Source organism: Cardiocondyla obscurior, linkage group LG06 (assembly GCF_019399895.1).
Source record: "Cardiocondyla obscurior isolate alpha-2009 linkage group LG06, Cobs3.1, whole genome shotgun sequence".
Taxonomy (NCBI): domain Eukaryota; kingdom Metazoa; phylum Arthropoda; class Insecta; order Hymenoptera; family Formicidae; genus Cardiocondyla; species Cardiocondyla obscurior.
Genome location: NC_091869.1, coordinates 4,145,052 through 4,170,455, shown reverse-complemented (window position 1 = coordinate 4,170,455; position 25,404 = coordinate 4,145,052). Strand labels below are relative to the sequence as shown.

Genomic DNA, 25,404 nt, shown 5'->3' with positions numbered 1-25,404 from the left:
TTTTTGCGAGATGTTCGCGGGAACGTGCAGCGATTGGCGTCTCGATAATTCCGCTAATGACTCTTAACCGTGGCGCACGCGACGCGAAATGATATCGCCGCTTTATTTGCCGCGCGCAAGTTCGTTGACCGGGAAACGTTTTTGTGCTTGCGCTCGCTATTATTGTAACGGTGAAAGAAAATTAGTCACGACGTGGCCTGCGGAGGGAAAACGCCGTCAGGCACGCGGCGGGTCATGTGCCGTAGGGCGTCCGCGGAATTCAAATTGGGATCAATTGCATAACGAGATCTCATTTCTTCTGCAGATCGGCAGTATCGATCAATTAAGTCGAATGTCGAAGATTGTCGACAAATACCTGATCCTTCCGCTTAATCTGCTTCTTTCTCGTCAACATAAATATTATAAAATTATAATTGACTCTAAAATTTTTTTTTTTTTTTTACGGCGCATTCGTAAGCGTAACTACTTCTAAACTAAGGTGGAAAAATGTAAGTCAAAGTCCAGTAAGAATCTTAAGGCCTATTTGTTAAACAAGCAGATGGATACACCTGACAAGGGACGGGCGCGCATATTTTGCTCGAATTAATACCTTCGTTTTGACATTGAAAAAGGCAGCTGCCTGTATCAAAGTATCCGTGACGAATCTCGCTGCTGTAGCGAACGTCATAAAAGATTCTGTATAATTTCTCAGCGTGAATCCGAAAAATCGTAAATTCCAATCACGTCAGTCAAAGCAATTTTTATTATTATTTTTATTATTATTTTTTTTTAAACTTTTTTGAAAAGAGTGTTTTGACGGCTGCGGTTAGGTAGTCGACTAACTTACGAGCTCGCCAAGCTCTCAACGCTTTCTGCGATCGATCAATTGCAGAAATATGCTGAACGGGGAGGGGAGAATTGCACAGAGGAGATACATTATGCGGTATTGCGTGACTAAATCTTCAAAGATCTGATAACGCGTTTTCGCCGCGGCGGTCAGGCTCGATCTTGTTTACTCTAGCTGAGAAATTATCAAGACGGCGTAGCGGAATACTAATACACGCGCGAATCACCAAGTGGAACCATCCCAGAAGGGTTCCCGGAACGTTCGCGCTACCAATCGCCGTTTAACAGGATTACCTGGTACGCGCGGTTCCCGCGTTCGTAATCCCGGTTGTTACTCGCGAGACATTCCGCATATGTCGAGGAATCCCACGTTTCTCGGATCACGCTAATCTTATCGCGCGCAGACAGACAAACAGAAATTGTACCTTCCCCCGTTCGGAAACCTAAGATACTTCCACGCGCGGATTCCTGGACGGTTGGAAAATAGACCGAAGTGAAGTCGAACTTAATATCTTAAAAAAAAAAAAAAAAAAAATATTAAGCTGCGAGAAATATTTTTTAAATTTCAACGTTTAGCAATGTTACTAATTCTACCATATGTCCACTACTCCGTAAATTTTTTACGAGATACATATCGGTAATCAATATCTCCTGCTTATGATACTCGAGATAAATCTAATCAATAAATTTTTATTACGTATGTATAACAAATCTACAGACGGACAAGTTCGCGCTAATTACCGTGAAAGTCCCCTGAACGTCACGCTCTCACCTGGGGACAAAAAAAAAAAATCGCGTGTCGAGGACTAAAATCTTTAACGATGAGCGCAAGGGAGGCGCATCGCCGGCGATGAAAGCGGAAGGTCGGCGTTTCGACGTTCTTAAATCACAATGTTCCATCGCGGACGCTCGCGTGGACTTAAGGTACGACTCGGACTGAGGGCTCCCAGGTTCAAAGGTTATCTTATGTCATGGGAATGTTCGACGAGGCGTATACGCGTTCATCCTAGGCGCCGAGCTCGTGATGCGCGCGAGCGCTCGACCGCTCATACACGTGTGTGTGCCTCACGCGTGAAACTTCGCACATACATTGTTTCGAAGCGAAGACCGTGTGCTCTGTAACATTTTCTTTTTTTTTCTTTTATCTGACGAGATGAACATGCGCGCATACGAATTTTTCCTCAATTTCGAAAGCGAGGAAAAGACGCGCTATTAAGGACGGTGAAAGGTACCGAATCGGTTGTGAGATGGTTACTTTTCACTCCGGGATAACGATATCTAATACGATAACACGAGAAATTAATGAGTTCAATCAATTCCTAGCTCTGCCCGCGTCGTTTTGCAGCTTAATCGCGCATCGCGCGATTATTCTATTCGCTCATGTTTTATGTGGTGTTTTATGTAATTTCTACATTAATCGAAGTGTAATAAATTCATGTTTTCCATTGTTTTAAATATTTATATAACGCAGCGCGTTTTGCGGTATTGCTTCTCATGCAAGTCAGAATGTCTCGTATAAATTAATACGATTGTGTAATATCTCGATTTTGCGCGTTTAAACGCGACAAATAAATGGGAATATAAAACCCAACGCGATTCCCGTTTATTACTCATAAGAAAAGAAGAAAAGACAGACGCACTTTTAATCCCGTCGTGGTTTAACGCCACGTTGACGGGGGAATTTTACGCGTTTTATATGGTCAATACGCGTGACCCTTCGTAATCATTTCTTTCCTCACCTAATACCTAGATATTAAAATAATAACTATTTTTCGTAACGGCGTATTCTCTATTTTCTGTTCCAGGATTCATAAACTGCAACACCGCCAACACGTTGCAGTCGCTCGCGCAGCTGCATGGTGAGTGAAAACTAGTTGTTAATCCCTCTCTCCCCGCCTTCATCCCCTCGCGCTCGGCATTCCGCGTTACGTTTATTGCCAGAAGATGATCGCCGCAGGTAGGGGAGAGCCGCCGCGCGGTCCGCGGATTCAATTAAAATTTATAGTTACGTAATATCCCTCCGGTGCAAGAGCGGCTGCCTTCCTGGCGGCGGCAATCGAGGAAACGCGGCCCTCCTCCGCGCGACGTTCACTTCCTCTTTCTTCATCGTAATCAACCACCGGGGAAGGACCGTGCCTTCCCTCCCCCTCCGGCAAACCTGTACTTTGCTCCCGTAGCAGAGTCGTGCCGTCGCAAAAATCCCGGCTTTGATTTAGCCCGCTCTCGTCGTCGCTCACCGTGAATTTCACGCCAGAGTGAAGGGGGTTCGTTCGTCGCGGCTTTTTGCTCCCGCGAGTCGAACTAACAAGCGCGCGTGTACATCCGCGGACCCCCGCGCTCGCACAGATCGACAAGCACACCGGCCCCGTAAATCGTTATGTAAAACGCTGAAAACCTGTCTGCCCCGCTCGTTCTCGCGCGACCGCGAAAATATGCGCGCGCGCTCGTTTGGGCTCGTTAACATTTTTAGCGCCGCTGTTTTAGCGCGATACTCTCGAGCGGTATCGACGTCTCGACGGGTGATGCTCCCCGAATCGTCGCGGTGTTTTGCCTCGCGACGGAAACGCAGTCTGAATTTTCTTCAGCGGATCCGCGTTGCTTTTGGGAAGGAGGGTTGATAAACACATCAGAGAACTTTAATTAAATCCCGCAATGCGCCGCTGCGTCGTCGATCTTCCCCGCGCCGAGCTTCGATCGTAAAGACGACGTCCTGGTGCAATTTCTCCTCGCGGTGTTCGTCATTAACACCACAAAGGCTCACCAGGAACGTCATTCGCGCGGATACGAGAGGAACGGACTCACTTTCGTAACGTCGCGAAAGAGAATCCAAAAGTAATTGCCGCCTTTCTCACGGAGTCGTTTCTGATTTCATTCTCCGGTTATTTCGTGGAGGGATACATCTCTGAACACGTCGACCGCGCGTCCGCAAATATGCTGCGGATACGGCGAGACCCCCACGTCTTCTTCTCGGTCGAAATTATTTTTATTCATTACGCATTTGCGGGTTTAAAAGCAAGATTATCGCAGAACGCTGTTTATCCGGCCACGTTGCGGTACGCAAGATTTTTTTTTTTTTAATTTAACAGAAAGATATTCTCCAAGAGAAAGAAAATACAAAAGCTTAATGTTAGGATGCAGACTTTTTCCATTTTTAATATATTCCTTGCGTGTATTATGTGTAAAAAAGAAAAAAATTTAGATAAATTGCCCCGCGTGGTTAGCTGCCAACGAAAATTTATTTAATATGTAGCACGAAAGCGTTTACGTTCTTTTTATAGCTCATTAGCCGCGCGTCAGCGCGCGCAGCGCGTATCCGGGAAATCTTGTCTCTTAAGGTCGAAATTAATCGACGGACGCTTTAACGGACGTTGTCATTATGCAGCCGGCATTAACGAACGGAAAGAAACAAACGCGCTCCTAATATCTCGGTCAGAGACTTTTCACCCGGAATAACCGCGAGACAAACACGAGTAGGCTAATTAACTACGCGGCGCATATAGGGACCCAAAATGAGACCTCGCATTTGCACGCACGCAAATTGAATGCATATTTATTGGCGTCGATTGAATGAAATTCGAATTATATTTTGTGTCCATTATTTCCGCAAAAGAAAAAAAAAAAAGAAAGAAAAAGAGAGAGGAAGTGAGAGAGCTTATTTTAGAGCTACGAACATAACAAAATATTTTAAAACGTTTTAGCTTTCAATCATCCGTGGATTTTATTAAGCCGTTCTATCTTTACGAGTTTATCGACGACGCGTCGATAAACTTTTGTTTTGTTTCATACCGCAGAGATAACTGATCTGCAAAGTCATTTAGGTTTAATGATTCATTCGTGCTTGCACACACACAAACACGCACGCGCGTGTTTTTTTTTTTTTATTTTAATTTTTTTTTTTTTTTGCGACGATGGTCAAAGAGAGACGAACATGGGATTGCAAATTGATTTAAAAATAATCCGAAACGAATCCGAGTACGTTGACGATAAATCTACGATAAAATGGCTCATTTTTTATCGCCTAATTAAGGGAACTCGCTTCGTCATGCCGCTCTGCCCGTCGGTGCTCGTCGGCTGCCGTGACTTCGCCCTTATCTTAATACCTCGGCGACGCCGGTGCACGCAGAATAAATACGCACGTGTCCGCGATACGCGTGTGCACGGGAGTGCTTCGCGGGCCGCGACGTAACATGTTTATTATACATATATGAGAAGTCACGTCCTACGTGCCGCGCGCATGCATAAAACAGCTACGGCGTGTACACGTAGGTCGGCGGTGCCGATGTGTGCAGCCTGCACAGTCGCCCGTATTACCATACATATTGATCCAGCCTAGAAAACGCCGGCCCGTAGAAATCGCCGGACATTGGCCCCAACGCTTTTCGACAATATTGTCCTGGCTTCTCAGCTCTTTTTTTCTTTTTTTTTATCCTTTCTCTTTCTCTCTCTCTTTACGGTCTACGAACCGCCTCGGAAACGGCATTCCCGGCGCCGGTACCAGCCGCCAGTGCGTTTCCGCAATACCGTGCGCGTCGAGTACCGCAAGACGTCGGGAGAGGAATGCTCGGAACAAACGGAGATCATCGCGGCGCGCACCTTTGTCCTGAATTCGCACGACGTCCGCTGCACACGCGACTCGGCGCAACGTTATCGTTCGCCGTATCCGGAGCGCACTCTTGCAAAAAGTCTGTTATTTTCCTACACGCGAAGAAACGCAAGTGTGGAATACGGAGATAGAAGGAGGAGAAGGGCACAGGTTCAACGAGAGACGAGCGGTGCTTAATTTGTTCTACGTAACTCGCGCGAATTGTATTTACTCGGCGTAGGCCGTATCAGGAGGAGTTCTCACTATCGTATATTAATTGCGGCACTATCGCGATGCGCGCGGTGTTTACCGAGAAACGGAGGCGTTGCGTGCGCGTAATAAAACGCGCCGGCGGTATCGAATGGAAAGGAAATGTTAAAATCATCGGGACACGAGCGGAATCTTCCTTTTCGCACACGTCCGGTTGAAAGAATTTCGCTGATGACGTCCGATGACACCGCGTTTCGCAGGTGCAGCGCAAATTCCTGCCCGCCGCACGTGATTGCGTAATTCGTGATCCGTATCCGGTTTTAACGAGGCTACTCGCGACAGTCTCGCAATATGCGCGGGTTCGATTAAATTATTATTATTTATTATTATTTTTTTTTCTACTTTTATCTCTCTTTTTTTTATGAGCTATGCGCAAGAGAAGAAGGGGGTGAAAGGGGAAGACGATGATTATTAAAAATCGCAGCTATAATTACGACATGTGCACGAGAGAAGAACACCGCGCGGGAAGAATTTATTTTTATGCGCAAAACGTGATTAGCGTGCGGGAAAGCCGATTAACGCCGCGATGCTAGGAACTCGTGACGCAATTTCTGATAATAATAAAAGCGGTAAGCTCTGCGAAACCTCGCGATAGGGTGTTCGACTCGACGCTCGAGACGTCGTGATTGTTGCTTCATCTCCCGTTAATTGGACTAATAACTTTTTGTGGCACAAGTCGCGATCTAAACGAAATTTAGACATCGCTTCTAAATCAATATTTAAATTAATATTTCGTATACATTTTCTCGAATTCCTATCATAAATTTACGGAGATTACGTTCCAAGATTTACCGACGGCGCTTTTTCTTTCCGCGTTTTTTTTTTTTTTTTAAATTGTTTGTTTTTAATTTACTCTTAGGAATCTTTTATCGGCGTGCTCCCAATGTCGTTTCTCTTGTGGGAGGAGGGAACGAAACGCGGCCTGAAATTATGCCGGCACGCACGGGGAACCGCACGCGTGACAGACATGCCCGAGGTCCTCTGGTGATGAGGACGACGATTGTTCGTCGTGACGCACGAGACTTCTACGGCGTGGAACGCAGCGGCGCATACACGGGGCATTTCGTAATTGATACAAAGGGAAAGAGTTTTCGGTCGCGACCTGCATCCGCGTTGAAATGCAGGCGAGGTAATCTCGTATATCGCGCGTCATCTTCGTTCGCGACCTGATTGCCTAGCCGCGACGCGGAAAAAGCGCATATGTCTTGTTTTTTATTAGGGGGAAAAAAAAAAAAAAAATACATATATATAATTTTTTTTTTTTTACTACGTGGACGTGATCGCTTTCTCCACTCTCTTTTCTCGCATCCGACATTCAACTGCTCTTCACGTGCGGCAGCTTCGCGCTTTCGGAGAATCGACACGGATTTCAAAAGAATGGTCGTTAGGTTCTCCACAATAGTAAGCGCGGGTAATTAACTTCCTGGCCGGATTCGACGTTACCTTAGTTGAACACGGCGCGGGATTGTGCAAGAACGCGCCTTTACGCCTTGAACTAGCGGAACAGTCCCGCGGAAATTTCTATAATCCGACGTTACAGGTTAATCGTGAAGTAACAGGCCTCGAATTAACAATGGACGCCTCGCGAAGTCGCAGTTATTTAATCGCGTTTGCGCGCGGCGTGAATCTGGCATGAAAATCACGTACGTAGGGGGGAAGAAAAGGGGCCTTTTGTATACAGTTACATTTTTGTCCCGTCTCATATCTATTCTCGTCGAGCGCGGCAGATCCTGTTAGGCTCGCGGGTCCGTCGTAAAAATTACAATCGCCAAAGTCGCGACGATTCCCTCGAGGTGACTTCTGAGTGGCACAAATCTCGCGGGAAGAGCGGTCCGTTTTCGCAACGGCTGCATAACTACCGACGGAATGTCACGCATAATCGGCGCGAACGAGGTAACGCGTGCCCGCTAACAATCCGCGGGCCTTTGACCTTTGCCGAGGCATAAACTCGTAAATCACGTTACGGCGGTGTCGAGCGAAATTCACGCCTGCGGCCTCGCGGGGGTGGTAGTCCACGGAGAGAATTTTTTTTACCGAGAACTATCACATGGAGAAAAAAATAGTGTACTTGGAATTACACGGGGAAAAAATTTTTTACCAAGATTTATTACGCGGAAAAAAATTTTCTACTACGAATTACTGCCGTAATTGTGGAACGTATATATCTTGGAGTGATAAGTCTAAAATATTATGGCAGACCATGCCGACCAGCGTATTTAATCTTTTGATTATAAAATAAACAAATATAAATTTATAATTATGAATAAGGAATAGTAAATAAGAAAATTTTCTCCTGGTTGTGGAGATATATCCGAAGATCAAGTGGTTTCTCTGATCCGTCTAATTATGACGTCTCGCGGAAAACATTTTACCCGTTACAACAAGAGGCCTCTTTTATTATCTCGCGCGCTCATCAGAATCGCGAGGCGCGTCGCGGTTATTATCTCCTCTCGCGCTCGTTATTCGAAGGAGGAAAGCCGGACGAAGTAGGCGTGCAACTTGTAATTATGATACCTGCACCGTCTCATGATTGTCGGCCTTCCAATTTCACGCTGCTCCGCGTGGACCAATTCGCTGCTCACCTCCGCGGGTGCACAGTGGAACCGGTGACAATGCGCGAAGCACGGATGCAACGGTGCGCTATGCTTTTCCGTTATTCTTAACGTTACTCGCGATTCCCTTCCCTCAAAATCTTTCAAGAGTCATCACGAGCGGTAATTAGCAGATTCGCGAGGGACTCGCTGTGACGAATAAAGCGGAAGACGCGCTTTCTTTCTCTCGCTTCCGCGTCTCATTTTCGTCCCGGAAATCGGAAGGACGCGTCGAAATGGCCGCTTCCTCTCGCGTCCCGGCCGGGCTGCGGTCTCTTTGTCGTCGCGAGGTAGGAAAGTCGATAGGTATGCATAGGACATGAGGACGCGACTTACTAATCCGCGCTCGCCGGAGTTGGCCGGCGTTGCATATTCAGCGGATGCAGATTCCGGAGGCTGCGCGGACCGCAGCCGGTGAAACAATACATTAATTAGCCGGGCCTTTTGCGGAGCAAAGGGGCTGCTGCTCTCTCTCGCGGCCGCGTATTCCCGCTTTAGCGAAGCCCCCGGACCCGTGCGGAAGAGAAGTCCCTGCGCTCCGGTTTTAGGCGGCCGGCTCGTATAACTTCCTCCTACGTAACCCGGCGTTTCTCGGCGTCGACCATAAATCCGGGGAACGTTCAATATTTATGGGGCCTGCGGTGGCTCGGTTACTTTAATCTCCGTTAGCCAGGCAGAATACTACCCTGCGACGGACGACTGCATCTGAACGCGCCGTAGATGTATGCAGGTCTCGCGATATGAATCTACGTGGCAGCTGGCTTTAAGGCTCTCGGCTACGAAAGACGTCGCCGCGAGGCGCGCGCACAAGTACCATAAAACCGGAAAGCGAAATAAATCGGGAAGTTATAGCGCTCGGCACATATCGATCCGAAATTAATAGTGGGAAAATAATAAATTTAAAAATAAAAAATAAATAAAAAAAAAGAAACCTTGGACGGTTCGTATATCTTGGCGTGTTTTATAGCGCGACAGATAAAATGAGGAGACGTAAAAATTAACAAATATATTTGCGGTCGCCGATATGGACATTTTTAACGAAGCGCACATTAAATTATACATATTAAAGATAATAGCTTTGTTATTTCTAAAAGTCGTCAATAACGCTAAGCGTCGCCTTGCAAGGATGTTCTACGCGGCGTGACGCAACGCGCCGCAAGTCGTCGGCGGTCAACGTTTCAAGAAAAAGAAACGCGCCTGTCCGTGCCCGTTTACGTTCGCGTATCGCATCGCAACGAGTTTATTGCAACAGCGCGCGGAAAGATACCGTAGCCCTGGCGATTCGAGAAGCGGCACTGCGTGTTTCTCGTTCCAGTTTCTCGCTCGAAAAGTCCCACGCGAGAGTTTCCGCCGCCTCGCGCTTTAATACCGCGAGTACCGAATCTCGCGACATTCGAAAGGCGTGCGCGATATACTGTATCCCAAAGTTCGTGAATCGCCTGGCTTTTTGATTGGCGATTCGCGCGCGAGCGATGCTTCGTCATCCCCGGCGGAGTAATGAGAGCCCAAAGCGCGGCGGTAAATTACAGTATTTCGTCGGCTTGATTAGACCCCGAAGACGCCGAACGTAAGAACGCGCCCGTCGCGAAGTTCGTTATCTCGGCGAGATGCGCTTCGGAGCCGGAGGTGCCGATTAACACGGCGGCGATGTTTAATTAAATCGGATGCGCCGTCGCATCTCTGCGGGGGATTACCATTTATTTTATCGGCTACCCTATACTTAACGGCGACACGCTACGTATCTATCTTTCTTATTTGCCTTCGTGGACCGTGCCGTTGACTCATCTATATTATTTGCCGTCACGGATTACACGTTACGCGGTCAATAACGCCGTAATATAATAACGACGCTTTCGTCCCGTGCCGGGTAGGAACTTTCGTCCCCGTTAATGGGACACTTCGATAAGTATCACAGATGCCTGATACGAGCGGCTCGAGACGTGTCCGCTTCCGAGTGAATTTCACGGTTATTAGTGCCGCCTGATCGACCGATCTGGCCGGATTTTACGACTACGATCGAGCCGATGGGCGACGTTGCGCAAACCCGGCGGGAGCCCAGGGGTTTTCCCTTGTCCCACATTCCCTACATCCTTGACGCGATTTCTCGCAACCGCCGTCATTTCCTTACACAATAGATATTTATCTATTTATCTGAATTCAACGCCAGGCCGTGAAAACGCTGTCGCAACGGATGATTCACTCTTCCCGCGCTTGTCGCCGCCTCACGGGGACATTTTACTAATTTTCCCGGCGACACATATTTTATATTTTATTAGAACACCGAGGGGAGTTTATGCTCCGCCGATGCATAATGTCCGTCCAGGAACCCTCCCCTCCTTAATCTCAGGATGTTGGCCTGGTCATCCTTTAGTATAAGACTCGCAAATAACCGGAATAATTTAAAATCGCGTGATCCTGTACGACACTCGCCGAAAAAAAATTCGACAAACCACCAGCGATTTGTTTATTAATTAATTATCGACGGCGACGAAACTTGATTCTCCTCTCGATTCTTATCCGGAACAAAAACGGCAAACATTTTTATTTAGTCACGTCAGCTAACAGCTTACGATCACTACTAAATCTAAGTTTATTTCGGCGCTTAGCTGACCTACGTTAACTCCGCATAACTGACCTGACTAATTTTGTGCTCAACCGCGAGCTACCGCGAGTCAAGGTGATCACGTTATCACCACGCAGACTTGCAACCATCGCGGACTAAGGTGATCACGTGAACACCATGCGAGCAGGTGCACAGCGCGAGCCACAATCTCTAATTCCCCTCGCTCGTTAACGCATCACGTCGTATAAAGAAATTTATTCCGAACGTTATATTCACTATTACTTCTGATGCATAACGAGATTTTAATTACTGAATATACATATCATAGCGCTCGTCGGCCAAATCCTACTTCGACTGGGCTCCGATTTAATTGACGGACGATTAACTTTCGGCCGACCGTGGAATATCTACACACACCCCGTTAGCAGCAGCAAAGATTAATATCCAATCGGCTTATTCGGGGTTCGGTCGAAGAGGACCGAAGCTAATTGCTCGCGGATCAATCGCCCCCCGGACACGTGGACGTAATTAATTCGTACACGAGATTAAAACTTACTTTAAAGCGTTACACACTTTTTGCAAGTCCTTTCCGCATTCGTCGAGGAAGTATCATCGTACCAGGATACATCTTTTCGCCGCCGAACATGCGTATTACTTCCGATAAGAACGAACGACTCCTCGCTACGTGCTGCGGGCTCGGCCGCCGGAAGGAAGAATTAAGAAGAGAATGCGCGGGATAGTACCTTCGCTACTTTTCCGGTTACCCTTATCACCTCATTCTTCATTCTCGTGATCGAAAAATGTATCATTGAGGGTTACCCTCCCAGATTACACGAATAAATATCATATTTTATAAACGTAAATGTTCATGTTTTATTTATTTCAAATATATATCTGATGAATCGCCGTGGTATTTGTCGATTATACGGTTATTGCGGCCGCGTAATCAATCGATATATAGTAGACTCGACATGCCCAGTGTAAGATCAACCGTGTTCCGGATTTAACTCCGATGAACGAAACGTGAATGCCGTAGCTCATGCGTGCCTAAACCGAAGGAGACCCGGCCAAGCAGCGAATACGATTTTGCTCGGGAGCGGAAATTGCTAAGCGTAACGTGAATTAATCGATCTCGCAATCGTGAGATGATGCCTTCATGGCACGAAAAAGAATCTTCATCCGGAGAAACAAATATTCTAAATTTATAACGTTATTTAGATTTTTTGCAAGAATTTAAATGAGAAATATTCTATTTATATCCGTCGCATGAATGTCGGACCGACTCCGCGGGCGATAAGGACTTCTCGCCGTTTCTCGCGCGACATAGTTTATACTATCAAGGGGCAATTAAATTATTTATCAAGCATAAGCGATGAAATATAACGAAGAAGCTTCCGAATTACCGACGAGAGGTTTTCTCAGTTAAGAGGAATTTTAATTATATTTAAGTTTCATTCAAGTTCTTTTCTCTTCTTCCACTTTTAACGCGCGATTATCCTGCTTCCTAGAGGACGACCGAGCCGTACCTTTGGCCAATTAAGATCGATGATTGTACTCGATATTATCATACCGCGGCGCAATTAAAGCCAATTACCGCAAGTCCCATTCGCGTCGCTGATCACGTGGCACAATTTGCATCGTGAGCTACTTTTACTGCGCGAGAGAATAGGCGCTTATCTTGGTGACGCGTGTGCCGTAATGCCTTCGCGCATCTGTGTGCAGAACAGATGCACAGGATCTGTTTCTAACTCGGGTTTCTCTCTCTTTCTCTTTCTCTCTCTTTCTATCTCTCTTTCTTCTCCCCCTCGCGCTAAAGAATAGCCCCTCGATACGATACGATCGACCTTGATAACACTTGCGAAGCGAGTCGTGTCGCCTTGTACGAGACAAGCCTCCACGAGTTCTCGTATTCGTTTCGACGGATAGACGATACCGCGAAAGAAATCCCGTCGGAGGTTATCGAGCGAAGTGCGGTTAAACATTGAAAGCGCGATCCGAGATCAAAAACCGTGCTCTGCGCGGAAATGATTGCACGTTTATTTTTTAAGCGTGAAAACCGACGATAACGTGAAAGACGTGTTTCTTTTTTTTTTATTTTTTTATTTTTTTGTTTTTTTTTTCGTCTAAAATTAAATGCGACTTTTATCTGTTTCCGAGTTAAATTCTCTAGGTCCGGTATCGCGACACGTGCGGTGAGTAAAACGATATCTAAAGTTCCTCACGTGAGATATTAAGGTCTTAGCGGCGGGCACGTTTCCCGTGCACACGAAGCATTAATTATTGTCGGATTAGGATCAAGTTTCAGATCAAAATTCCTTCTGCATCCGTAGAATGTGGCGTGAAACTCACATGACTTCCTGCTTAAGGCGCTCTTTTCATTTAGAAGGTTTATAAGCGGATAATCGGACGCTTGTGATTAACGACCTCTCTTTCTCCCTTCGCTCCCCGCGCGCACTCATCGCCTCTATCGAGGGATCGCAAGCGAGAACGCGAATCTCCGTGCTCCGGTCATTCGATCGATCTGGATGAAGAAAAAGCGCGCGGTAACGGTACGCCGGGACTTGTTACGAATCGTCCGCGCGGATTGCGGCGGGACGTATCCGCGATATTTGCAATCGCGCGGATAATGGGGCTCTTATGACACACGCTCGGTGGACAAATAACGTATCCGTGGAAGTGTTTGACGTTTAACAACGTTTGCATGGGGAAGCGCGCGTTTTCTGAAGCCTGCGCCGCGCGATAAATTGGACGCCGTGCTTGAGACCGATCTTGAGGCCCGAGAAACATATTCTCAATAGTGAGAAAAGAAACTAGATTGCTCTGTAACGCGAGAAAGATACTTCTCGACTTTACATACTATATTTAGTTGATCGTTTAAACCGAGCGACTGATTCTCCTTCGTAGGCTGTTTGAAAACTTTGGTTTCGCGACCAAGCGATCAGCCACTTTTTTTACGTTTCGTCAATCACTTCATTTTGGCGGGTCGCAACTTTCTCGATTCGCGAAGGAGAGAAAAGAAATTGCGCAAATCTAAAGAAAGGTTGAAACTGGTATGAGAGGAACCAGCTCACGAGATCTATGAGCTAGCGAGTAACGGAACGCGTTCGGTATTAAGAGCAGCGGCTACTTTCGCGCTCGAGAAGTAGCCGGCGCTCTTTAGGCTTCGAGAAAAAAGGGGAGGAAAAAAAAAAACAAGATCCTCGCGACCGACACGTTCTTCACGTCGCCGCGTCGTGGTCCGAAGTGGAGAAAGTCGCGGCGCATGTACAAAGTAAATCTCGCTTATCTTATCTAAGATACTTCCTGCGTCACGATCGCATCTACGATCGCGGTTACATCCGCGCTGAAATGTTAGCCGCGAAAAATCCCGGCTATTAATAACGACAACCTCAGGCGAAATCAGGCGCTAATGGCGCGCTTCCCCGGTCGCCGCTCTTCGGCACGAAAGCGATAATAACGACCTTGCGTTTCTCGTCATCGGGCTTAAATTGATACAAATTAATCGCGGCAATTGATCCCTCTACCTTTCGACCGCTCGAGAATCCTCGAAGCGGCGGAAACAGAAGAAATAAAAATTTCCAACGTCTCGTCTGCCAGACTTTTTTGTGAGGCTAAAGGAGCAATAGAGAGAAAGAGAGAAAAAGAGATGCGACGTGATACATTGCCGAGGGTGTTCGTAGTCCTGGAGTATCGCTGAAATGTCGTGCCCCACCCCCTTTTCTCGTGTCTCCTCTTTCTTCTCGCCCGCGACCGCCGTGCACGCGACGCCCCGCGGTTTCGGTTGCACAAGACTCTCTCGAAAGGTCAAGAGTGCAACGTGCGCGGATTCCCTTTCTTCGTGGCACCCGCAGACGTGCGGGCCCACCTGCGCTACCTGAGCCGCGAAAATCAGTCAGGCACGTGTACCGGATAGATGGATGGATGGATAGATGTATGCAGAAGAGCGGACATTCTTTGCGCGACGCCGTCGTTTCCCCGGCGACCTCCCTTTCTCTCGAGACGACTCGAGCACCCCTCGAAGCCTCTTTTTACCTTTCGACGGGACACCAAGATAGCGAGACGTTCCTGTTTCTCTTAATTAGAACGCGGTGGAAAGTCGCCGGGACGTGAACTCACCGTTCCACAAATATACGAATCTCAAAGTTAAATAATTACTTTATTGGCGTTATTAAGATGCATATATACGTCGCGATAATATTCCGCGAAGCGATTAAAATTGTTAAGCGACTGATTTGAAAGTGAAATAAAAATCGGCATGGGAAAGCGGGAACGGTTGTTTTCTGGCGCACAACTTTCTTTCCGTCGCGTATTAATTTCAGATAAGCGTCCCCTCCCCCTCCCCTCTCCCTGTTATCGTCCCGCATATTGATCTGGACGCGAAAGTAAAACGCAACGAAAATCGTTCGTCGCGGTGGGAAAGCAGTCTCAGGGTGATTCCCCCCCGCTGGTGGTCAAAGGGACCCGGCGAGATTTTTCGTCCCCGGGAAGTGACGCGAACGTGCGGGTCAGGCCGTTGAGTTCTCCGGGCCACAATCTCATCCTCGATAGGCTCGTCTTGTCGGCCGTCCGTCAGACGGACTCGTGTTTACTGCCGTTTGTAAATCACGCGGCAGACAGGCAATTAGCGGAACCGGCGAAAAATCAGGCCTCGGCGTGGGAACGCTTCGCGGCGACATAGAATCGCGACGCCGACGGCGTTGCTCGTCGCCTCGTGTGTTCTCCGCGACGACAAATCCGCGATATCGTCATCGGTCGATTCCGAGAAAAAGAGACTCCGCACAATCGCGCGCATTGTCACCGAGAACAATGCGATCTCTCGCGACGCGCGCGGAAGAAGATCGTCGTCGCGTGCGGCGCCTGGTTGGTCGCGGGAAACTAATACACGTGGGAGTGCACGGGCGCCAAGGTGATGGGAGATTTATAGGGAAGTTCAAGAATTCGCATTGTGACGGAGTCGCCGGGACGAATTGCGCTTAACGGTGCATCGCGCCGAATCCCATCTCGCCTAATTACAGAGCTACAGGAATTATTGAATCCAACGGGGCCGCTGTGGTAATTACAATGTATTATAGATATCTCTATAAATGAACGGTGTTTCATTTAGATCCGCCACGTGAGTCTTTAATTTTCCGCGTCATTAGGCGCCGTTCTTTTTACAGCACTTTGCGTCGGGGATTTGCGACGGGAGGACGAAAAGGGCGAGATGTTTGTAAGGAGTGAAATTAGGTGGAAAAGAAAACGATCCTCGCTCGTGTGAAATCTAAATCGACTCGATCGCGCGACACGAAATGTACCGCGCACAACGTCGCTCAATCATACTTCGCGTCGGTCCCGAACTTTTTGAATCATATAGTTGCCACTCATTACCTCGTTTTTTTTTTTTCGTTTTTTTTTTTTTTTTTCGGTAAAACTCACAAGGAACAAGTTTGTTATTGCACAAGCGACGGGCGCGCGGAAATGTAAAACAAATCGGATTTTAAATTAAAGACTCGCTCGCTAATTTACCACCGTTTCAATTCACTCCGCTGACTTCCTAAGCCGTCGCGGAGGAGTTTTCTTTTTATGCAAATTTATTATGCCTCCGTCGTAGCTGGATTTTAACTTTAATTTAAATTACCGGCCGGTTACGTTTATTCGCCAGCCAAATGTCCAATTTATTTCGACTTTCGAATATCGCTCGTCGTTAAAAACTAGAATTACTTAACATATTTAATAAATATCCACGCTCGCTTCTCTGGCGTGTATTAAAAGCTTCCCCGATTCTTTCTACGGTTTTATTGATCCGGTCCGATTCCGGCCGTTCCTAATCCGGGGTATTTCGCCGGCGAGCAATTACGCCGATATACCTCATAAATAATTATATTACTTCCGGAATACCAGCTTCTAATGTTAATTCTATTCACCCTCCGCCGCACTTATCCGCTGTTAAAATACGTCTAATTCCCCCGAGCGACGCGTCGACGGCGTCGAGGACGAGTCGCACAATCGCGCAGCTGACGCAGCCCTCTCATCGCGAACGCGGCGGCAGAGGGGTGGGCCACCCTCGGGTATGAGGAAGTACCTCGTCTAGGCCGGGATAGCGCCTGGGGTTGGGTGAAAAGGGTCGGTACCATGGAAGTCGAGAGGCGACGGTCGCGAGGACGGCGACGGGCGCGGGAGAACGCCTCTTGAGACGCGCACTCATTAATTCGCAGAATTTTCTAAAGTCGCTGATAAGCCTGTAATTACGAATTCTAGCAGGTATACGTGCGGTTGCCACGACGCGAACGACTGAAAGTCAGGCACGTCAAGACTGCGATCCGCGAGAAGAAGAAAGTGACCGCCGTGTCGCTGGTAACATTTTAATTGCCGCCTCACCCTCGTCATTAACGTTGAACAGGAGAATGGCGTTCGACCTGACATTATTACTTCCTCGGTCTTACCGCAGAGCGTCTTCGGCGAAGTCCCGACCGCACCGGGGGCGGTATTAATTAATTATACGTCCGTACTTCAATCGAGATCGTTTAGGCGAGAGGAAACCTCTTCAAGGAACACCGCGAACGAGAACGCTGACATTTCAAAATACGATAACGCGTCGTGATTCTCACACGACCGCGGGATTGAATACGCCGCGATAACGCTGAGCGAAATAAGACGGACCGAAGGTAAAAGTTTGCGGGAAAGTACAGTGATAGGAAAGTAAGTTGGAGCGAACGGGAACAAAGTTAGCGAGCGAGCGAGCTTTTTCAATCAATCTCTGATTCACCCTTTAGCGCCATTTACTCACCGTTGGCGTAGTTTTTTTTTTTTTTTTTTTTTTACTTTGCTTTTTTTCTTTCGTTCGTGCGAGACTTAATGTTAATGTAGCAAATTTTGTCGGCACAGCAAATATTTTTCGAACATAAAATTGCTAGAAATATTGAAACTGCCATTCCATAAATTTAACGATTGTTTTAATAATTCTTGCGAACGACTTAATTACTAAATATTATTTTTCCACGGTGTAATAATAGGTTACATACTTTTCTCCAAACTCAATATTGAGTACTTCTCGATCACGTATTTATTGAAATAATTTATAACAACTAAAGCCCGCGAGGTCGCTCGCCTGCGATCTTTGTTCGTGTACTCCCGCTCGTTACCTTTTCGCAGAGTAACGCGTTATAAAATAATTAAAACCCGTCAAATATTATGTAAAAAAAATTTTTTTTTTAATTTGTTATGAATCTGTAAAACTCGTAGATACGTAGCCGTGCTTTTTGATCGGATCGATCGTTTATAATTGACAATACAGAAAAAAATATTAAGTACAAATTAATAAGACGTAAAAATGTACAGTAACGTCTGGTAGTTTATAAATATTCAACGAGTTTTAATATATACTTTGAATAATATTTCTAAGGTCTTGCGTGTCCCGTGATCAATAAAATCGTGAATCGCCCGAGATAGCCGAGGATCGTTTATCGAGCGGCACGCGGCCATTCTCATCTCCTCGCTGCCGCGCGCACCGTTATACATCCGGCGTGCTCGCTCTTCGTGAGAACATCGTCTGCTTCCGATCGCACAGTAGCCGCCACGCTCCTCGAAGCACGTTCCCGGCGACGACAATGACGCGACATTCCCATCGTCTTGGAAGGAGGCATTTTCCGCCTGGGCGACAAAACGGCGGCGCGGAAGGGCGATCGTTCCTCGCGTTTCCGGTTCACGGACGTTACCGCTAGTCCGCTGCCGGTCCATTTGCGCCGATCACGAGCATGCGTTACGTGCAATGAGCTCTTCCGAGGAGATTCCGAGTAACCCGCCGTTCACCGTCTTTTTTTTTTCCGGCGACTGCGACCCCGATACGCCGGTCAATTAATCGAAACGGGAGATATCGATCTGGTTAACATCTAGCACGTAGCAAATCGTTGACCGAAACGCGTGATTGAACCTGTCAAAGACGAGTAGCTATTCATTCGAGTGGTACATACTATCTCCGCGGGATATCTTACAGCCACTTTGCGCGGCAACTGTGGGCCTTTATAGATTTTATTACAAATTGATACCTTCCGCGAATTTTCAGGGTTTAATTTTGTACCTCGCGACGACGCCGTTGCTTGCGCGCCCTTTCGAAAATCTAAAGTCCAACATTCTTTTATTAAATCGTTACAGGTCAATACGTTCGCTGTAAACGCGAGTGACACGAGCACTATCGCACCCGCATAAATCTTCAATCGTCCAAACAGAATATCTTTCAATCTTTTTTGTTTTGTTTTTTTTTCCTCTTTCCATCACGGACGATGGCATAAAGATAGCTCCGCGTTTTTCTCTCCGGGCTCTCTTCTCCATTCGAAGTCCACGGGGGTTATCTCCTCGGTGCAATGCTTATCCCGCCCTTCACGCGTCACAAATTCGCGTCCGCAGTCGGGGGACTTTGTTCGCCGGTGTTTTTCACCCTCTCCACCAGCGATTCATTGCGACGGGCCGCTGTAAACCGAATACGACCCACCTCCGCGTCGACGCGGCGCTCTTTCGAGGGTTATAGCAGCTGGAAGCGCCGTCGTCTAGCCGAACGCGATCGTTTCCCCCTCACTTCTCGCAATAAAACTTTTTTGCTACGAGCAGATGAGCCGACCTGATTTACCGCGAATCGAAGTAGAACGCGAGACAATCCACTTTTTTCGTGTCCTTTCGACAGGCGACGATGAGCTTCGACGCACGCTAGAGACGTAAAGTCGCGGAATAGCGTTAAATCAACAGGTTGCCCCGTTTAATTAATTTCCAGATTATACATAAACATTCTATCGAGATATTTATATTCGTGATAAAATAATACGAGATTTGCGTTAATATTCGTTGGCTGAAAACGGTAGGTCAAAGGGAAACTGTCCGCGCAAAAACTAATTACACGAAATTCGATTTAGGGCTTTTGTCGTCGCTTTCGCGGGAATTTTATCCCCGAGCTTACGGGCCGCATAAAAGAGTTTGCGTTTAAACATTTGGATCTACCTACGTGCGAATCGCTTCGGAATATAAGTGTGCCGCCGAGGCTTTAGAAAGAATCTCACGTCGCCGAAAAAAATTACAACGTCTCGCGGACGCACTGGCGATACAAACGAGCGCGTTTTACTTTATTTATAGCGCGGGACAGGCCGCACAAAGTCGCCCTGCGACATCCGCCGTCTGCGACGAGCCGTTTCCGTAAATCGTCGCGCCGTCTGGCAAATTGAATTTCTGATGTCACGAGAGAGACGAGTGCCCATTTGACGACCGACTGCCTTCGGCTAGCAGACAGGACAGTCCTTGAGAAGTCAATCCCTTAAAGCTTATCTAAAATTAAATCGCTGGTCGGACGAATGACAGAAAGAGAGCGTGAGAGAGAGAGAGAGAGAGAGAGAAAGAGAGAAATCGAGAGAAAACGGAGACCAGCAAGTGGAATTCCGGGATGCTGCGTGTCCGTCTCGAGAAAAGAGAGCTCGTCGTTTCCACGAGACAACGTTCATTATACTCCCTCAACAATAGACGATTATTACGATAAACCGGGGGAGACCCTCCCCGCTTCTCACCGCTGTCCGAATTGGATTAGCCGCGCCGGATCCTTGATCCTCGCACGTCGCCGTTCATCCACCGTGCGATTCCGGTCCCCAACGGAAAGGGGAAAATTTTCGGCACGCCTTTATGAAGATAAACAGCCGGACCGTAGCTTCGGCTCCGGCTCGGCGCGCAACGTAAATCGCGTTACGCGGCTTCAAAGGTCGGGCGGATCTAATACACACATCGTGCGAGCCGGTTTTATCTTCGAGCCAGGTAATTAGTTCGACGAGCCGTAGCGATATGACGTAACGAGCGCGATCGGTGTGCTTTATCAATTAGCCGCGACCCCTACTGTTCTCGCAAATCGAGTTTTCCATCAAACGGGACCTTGCGAAAAGAGACGAGTTTGCGGAACATTTACTGCCGGGGGAGAAATCTCGTACGATAATTTTATCTTTGCGAAAATATATACTTTGATTCGGCGCCGACTTGAAGCAGGATTTCACGTCGTCGTCGGGGGTTTCGTCAGCGATTTCCAATGCGGTCCTTTAGCGGGTATAACACACGAACCGTCGGTATCCGTCAAACAATGAAAGTGCGACAGTGCAATTTGTCGCGCGTCAGCCGATATAACAACGCGCAGTCATTCCACTGCCGTCGCGTGAACCACTGCGGGATCGTAATTGTTTTTCGGGCCGAATCCGCCGGTGACGAGACGTCTGGCGGTTTATGACGGTATCAAGATGAGAATTCGCGGCGTCCGCGCGGGGGAGGAATCGCCAAGAAAGAGGGTGAATTATCGCGTGGACGGAGCCCGCGCGCATTTACATGCCGCTCGTAAAAACTCGCGTGACCAGCTGTCAGTTCCCACCCTCGAAAATCAGGCTTCGACCGGCTCCTCCATCATCCCAGTCCAAATGACTAGGGAAGGCCGCACGAAACTTTCTAATTTTACGTTGATTAAGACCGGAGCGCGACCCCTTCCCTCCTACCCCGACTTTCGAGCTCGAGGAAACTCCGGCGCACTCACCGTGTCGAAAAGAAAATCTTTAGCCCTGTCGGCACTCGATCACCCCGATCAGAACGTGGCGAGTCTCGTCCGCGTCATTTCGCTCACCCGGAAAAGATCCGTTCTCATCGATCGTGAAACGCTAAAGTGCGCAAACGTAAAAATGTCGCGGACATCCTCTTCGGTGGCTCAAGAAACCCGATACCCTCCGCGAAAGCTTGTCATGAAGTATCCGGGATTCCTTTCCGCGGTTGTTCTTTTTCTTTTTTTTTTACAAGACCACGGAAATCGCTTTTTCGCTTTTGACGTTCGCGACGTGTGCGCGAGCGAGGTCGTGCGAAAGGCCGCCGACGGCCGCGACACGTCCACTCGAGAGAGAAAGAGAGAGTCGGTCGGGTTTTCCAAACTTTCGGAGAATGCGGTTAATTAACCGCGCGTCAATTGAACGTTCGACGGACGTCAGTTGCGACGACGGTCCAATTCCACCGCGCGTCGGTGGGAGGACGCGATAATTCCGTCGCGGGAAAGGCGCTCGATGAAATAACGTGGGGCCGGTCATTAATGAACTTACGAGCCGCCGAGCTCGCCGGAGATGGGGGACGAGCGTTGAGAGTGAAAGGGAGGAAACTGTTGCCGCTTTGTGTTCATTCCGATGCGGAGGGATGGAAATGCCCCGTTCGTCGGCTTTGATTCAGCTGAGTTCTCGCGACTCCCGAAACGCGCGTTTTCTCGTGTCGATCGCCGGACGCTGCGAGAAATCGGAAGAGCTGTGCGAAAACATTTCTCTTTCAACGTGGAATAGGTAAACGTTTCACAAACGTCCAGCTTTTTCGCCCGCTCTGGCTCTCCGTGCGTTGCGTACACGGGTATACATTTGCCGTAGACGGTTAAGTCGAGTATAGAGCAACACTCGAGATTGTAACGAACTCTAATTACGGATTCTAATTACGCTCAGTGTGTCACTGGCGCCGTTCGTCGGCCCTCCCTCTGGCGCGCTTAATTAAATTGGAATTAACGATTCATGCCGTTATTTACGACGTCGTTAATAATTTTCAGGGCGGACCCTGGGGGAGCTTTCGAGCGGGGGAGGGTCGCGCGACTTTTCCGGGGTAAGGCGCAGGCCGCACTAATTATTCCCGCGTAATTACGGGGCGTTACGAATTCATGGCTCGTGGGCACGCTTCGCCCTTTCGCGGAGCGTCTGAGAGCCGGCGCGATACGGCTGGCAAGGTATATAATGCGGGATATTTAATTCTCGGGGATACATTTCCGCGCGTACCTGCGGTGGAATACTAAAATTTGCCAAGATATCCGTCGAGATTTCTTCGAGAATTTACCAAACGCGCGGCGCACGTGACGCTTTATCAGCTCCCGTGCAGTGCGCCCCGTGGGTTTAACGACGTCGTACCGCGCCGCACACGCATGATACAGTCGCGTGACGATAGCGATCATGGGAAACTAAGAGAAAGAATGGAGCGAACCGGCGAGAGTAAGAGAGGGCAAGTACGTTTTAATGCTGTGTTAAAAAGATAACAGAAACCATATTATAAATCAATTCAACCACATATATATATTTTTTTTTTTAATATTAAATTCGGTAATAAACTACTGCGTTATCGTAAAACGGACGATAAATAGTGCATCGTCCTTAATAACTACTTAACGTTCACTCATGCTTCCCAGATCCGAGCTCGCGTCGCTTTAATTAAATGGACGCGAAGAAAGGAAGGAAGAAAGAAATGGGAAGAGGTGCCCGTAAAAAAATTAGGTATGCGCGTAAAAGGGCACGGAGGAACGACGCTACGACAGCAGGCAGGGGTGACGGAGAAACGCCAGGAAAACACGATGGGGTTAGCGGAGGTCGCGCGAGGGGAGCCGCTCCCCGGAGGGGATAGATGCCTGGAAAAGGGCATTCACCTCGGTACGCGCACGCGTTTCCTCTCTTCCACGCTTTATGTGCAGCAGCAGTAGCAGCAGCAATAACGCATACACGCGCGCGTCCCGTACACGACGTCGCGCCGTAGTATTCCCTTTCGGCCATTATACATATTTCGAGGAGTAGTAGTTGGTCAAATATTCACCCGGGGCATCCGCCGAAACAGGGAGAGGAGAGAAAGCCTTCTCGTTTTTCGGGCATACCCTTCAATACACTCTACGGGGCACCCTTCCCCCCCCCTAACTCTCCCCCTTTCTTCGCGACGCCAGCCTGCCGGATGGCCGTCCGCATCCCTGTTCCATCCGAGATTCGCGAGGGGTTTGTTTTGTTCGGTACGCTCTACCGCGAGTCGATCAATTTGCAAATTAAAATAAAAAAATAAAGAGAGAAAAAAATCTTTTCCTTAGAAATATAAAAAATTATTTATATAAATAATTTTATTTCTCGCGATTGCCATGGAAGAGGTATATTAAAAGGCCAGAAGGATATCACAATTTCACGGCGTCTTATATATTATATAACGTTATCTGGAATCCTATACTACTAACATACATATCCGAGGGGTTTCACGATCCGCAGAAAGGCGAGACGTGACACGCCGGGTGCGTGTGCGAGGTCTCCCCGCTAATGGAACGCCCAAAGCACGTAGGAACGATTCTTCATCCCGGGGTGCGTTTTTCTGCCATTTCCTCGACGCTGCCTCGCGCCCGCGGCAGATAAGGGGGAATTAAACGGCGACGTGCGCGCCTCGATTCGGCCGCGTTAAACGGGCGACCGCGATTTATTTTAGCCGGGCTAGGATCCATTAATCGTCCCCGCGTGAGAGCGGCGACGTTGACGAGTGGGTTACATTAATGATTTCCCGCAGCTTCCGCTCGTTAATACGCTCGCGGAGTCCCGACGAAAGAATTCCGGGAATTGTCGGCGAATGAACCCACCTGCCGTGGTGCAACTCGAGTGTTTCCACGGCCGACCAACGATGAGAAAAACCGTGTGAAAGAAATTAATACATCGACGCGCGAAATCCGTTTTATTACACGAGCAGTTGAGTCGCCTGTAAAACTCGCGATAACGTCGTTTCCATTAAACCCGCGAGCCGTGAAATTGCATTGCAGCTTGACAAATAATAATCGTTAACGGCCGGCGCGATGGCTGTAATTTAGAGGGGTCCGATCATCGTTCGACCCATCTCCATATTTCAGGCGGTGGGCAGTTAGCAAAATTGACAGTTTGCCACAGAGAAAGAGGGAAAGAGAAAAAGAGAGAGACTCGCAAGGGCCATTGCGGAAGTTTCCAGGATTTTTCCTGAGCGAAGGGAAAAAAAAAGAGAAAGAAGGAAAGAAAGAGAGAGAGAGAACTTAATTTTTATTACCCGGGCAGGACGGTACTTTCTATCGCACCTTTCATCCGTTCGACACGGCCGCTTCTATCGCTGGGGAAAATCGTGCGATTCCGGCTCGCAACGTTTCTTAATAACACGCCGGCGTTTAAGTGCACGCTCGTATCTGCGTCGCGGCCATCAGCACGTGCTCGTGACATGTGTAGGCCCCTATATCGGGACGTGCATAACGCTATCATTCACCGTGCACCCACGTATATCAGACCCAGCCGGTCGTATCGCCTACCTGCTCGGCTTTATCGAGCCTACAAGCCGTATCAAAAGGTTCGCTGCCTTCCTCGAGTTTCGCGATTCGACGAAACGGCGATTACAACCGGTGCTTTTAAGCGGCTTTTAACGCTCGAGCGCTCTATCTCTAGATCTGTTGCATCAATAAAAGGAAAGGAGAGGCACGGTGGTGCACGTTAACGCCGTCAAATGAATCTAACTATCATTGTGCACGTTGAGGCTTGATGAACGCATCTCGAAACGTACTTCCCGTCCGTATTCTATTTCCACCAGCACATCGCGCCGCTTTTGGACCTCGTCGTGAGCGCATCATCATTGTTACTTCGACTCGGCAACCGATTTGCCACGCATAATGACGCGAACGTGCGTGTCTCTCGCCAGTTCGGAGCTCTCTGCACCCAGGGCTCACCCCTTCCCTCCCCCCACCCACTCGCGCGCGCGCCGTAATTTACCGCGCTCCGCGAAAATTACAGTTCCGGAATAGTCGCCGGCACCCGGGTGACAAAACT

General features: G+C 48.2%; 1 protein-coding gene across 1 annotated transcript in view; it reads left to right on the top strand.

Annotated features, from left to right (window-relative positions):
* Orb2 (cytoplasmic polyadenylation element-binding protein orb2) overlaps positions 1 to 25,404 on the top strand; it is a 130,090-nt gene that overhangs the window by 67,825 nt on the left and 36,861 nt on the right. Inside the window, exon 3 of the mRNA XM_070658397.1 lies at positions 2,631 to 2,684. Within this exon, the coding sequence (XP_070514498.1) occupies positions 2,631 to 2,684 (54 nt within the window). The remainder of the gene's footprint in view (positions 1 to 2,630; positions 2,685 to 25,404) is intronic.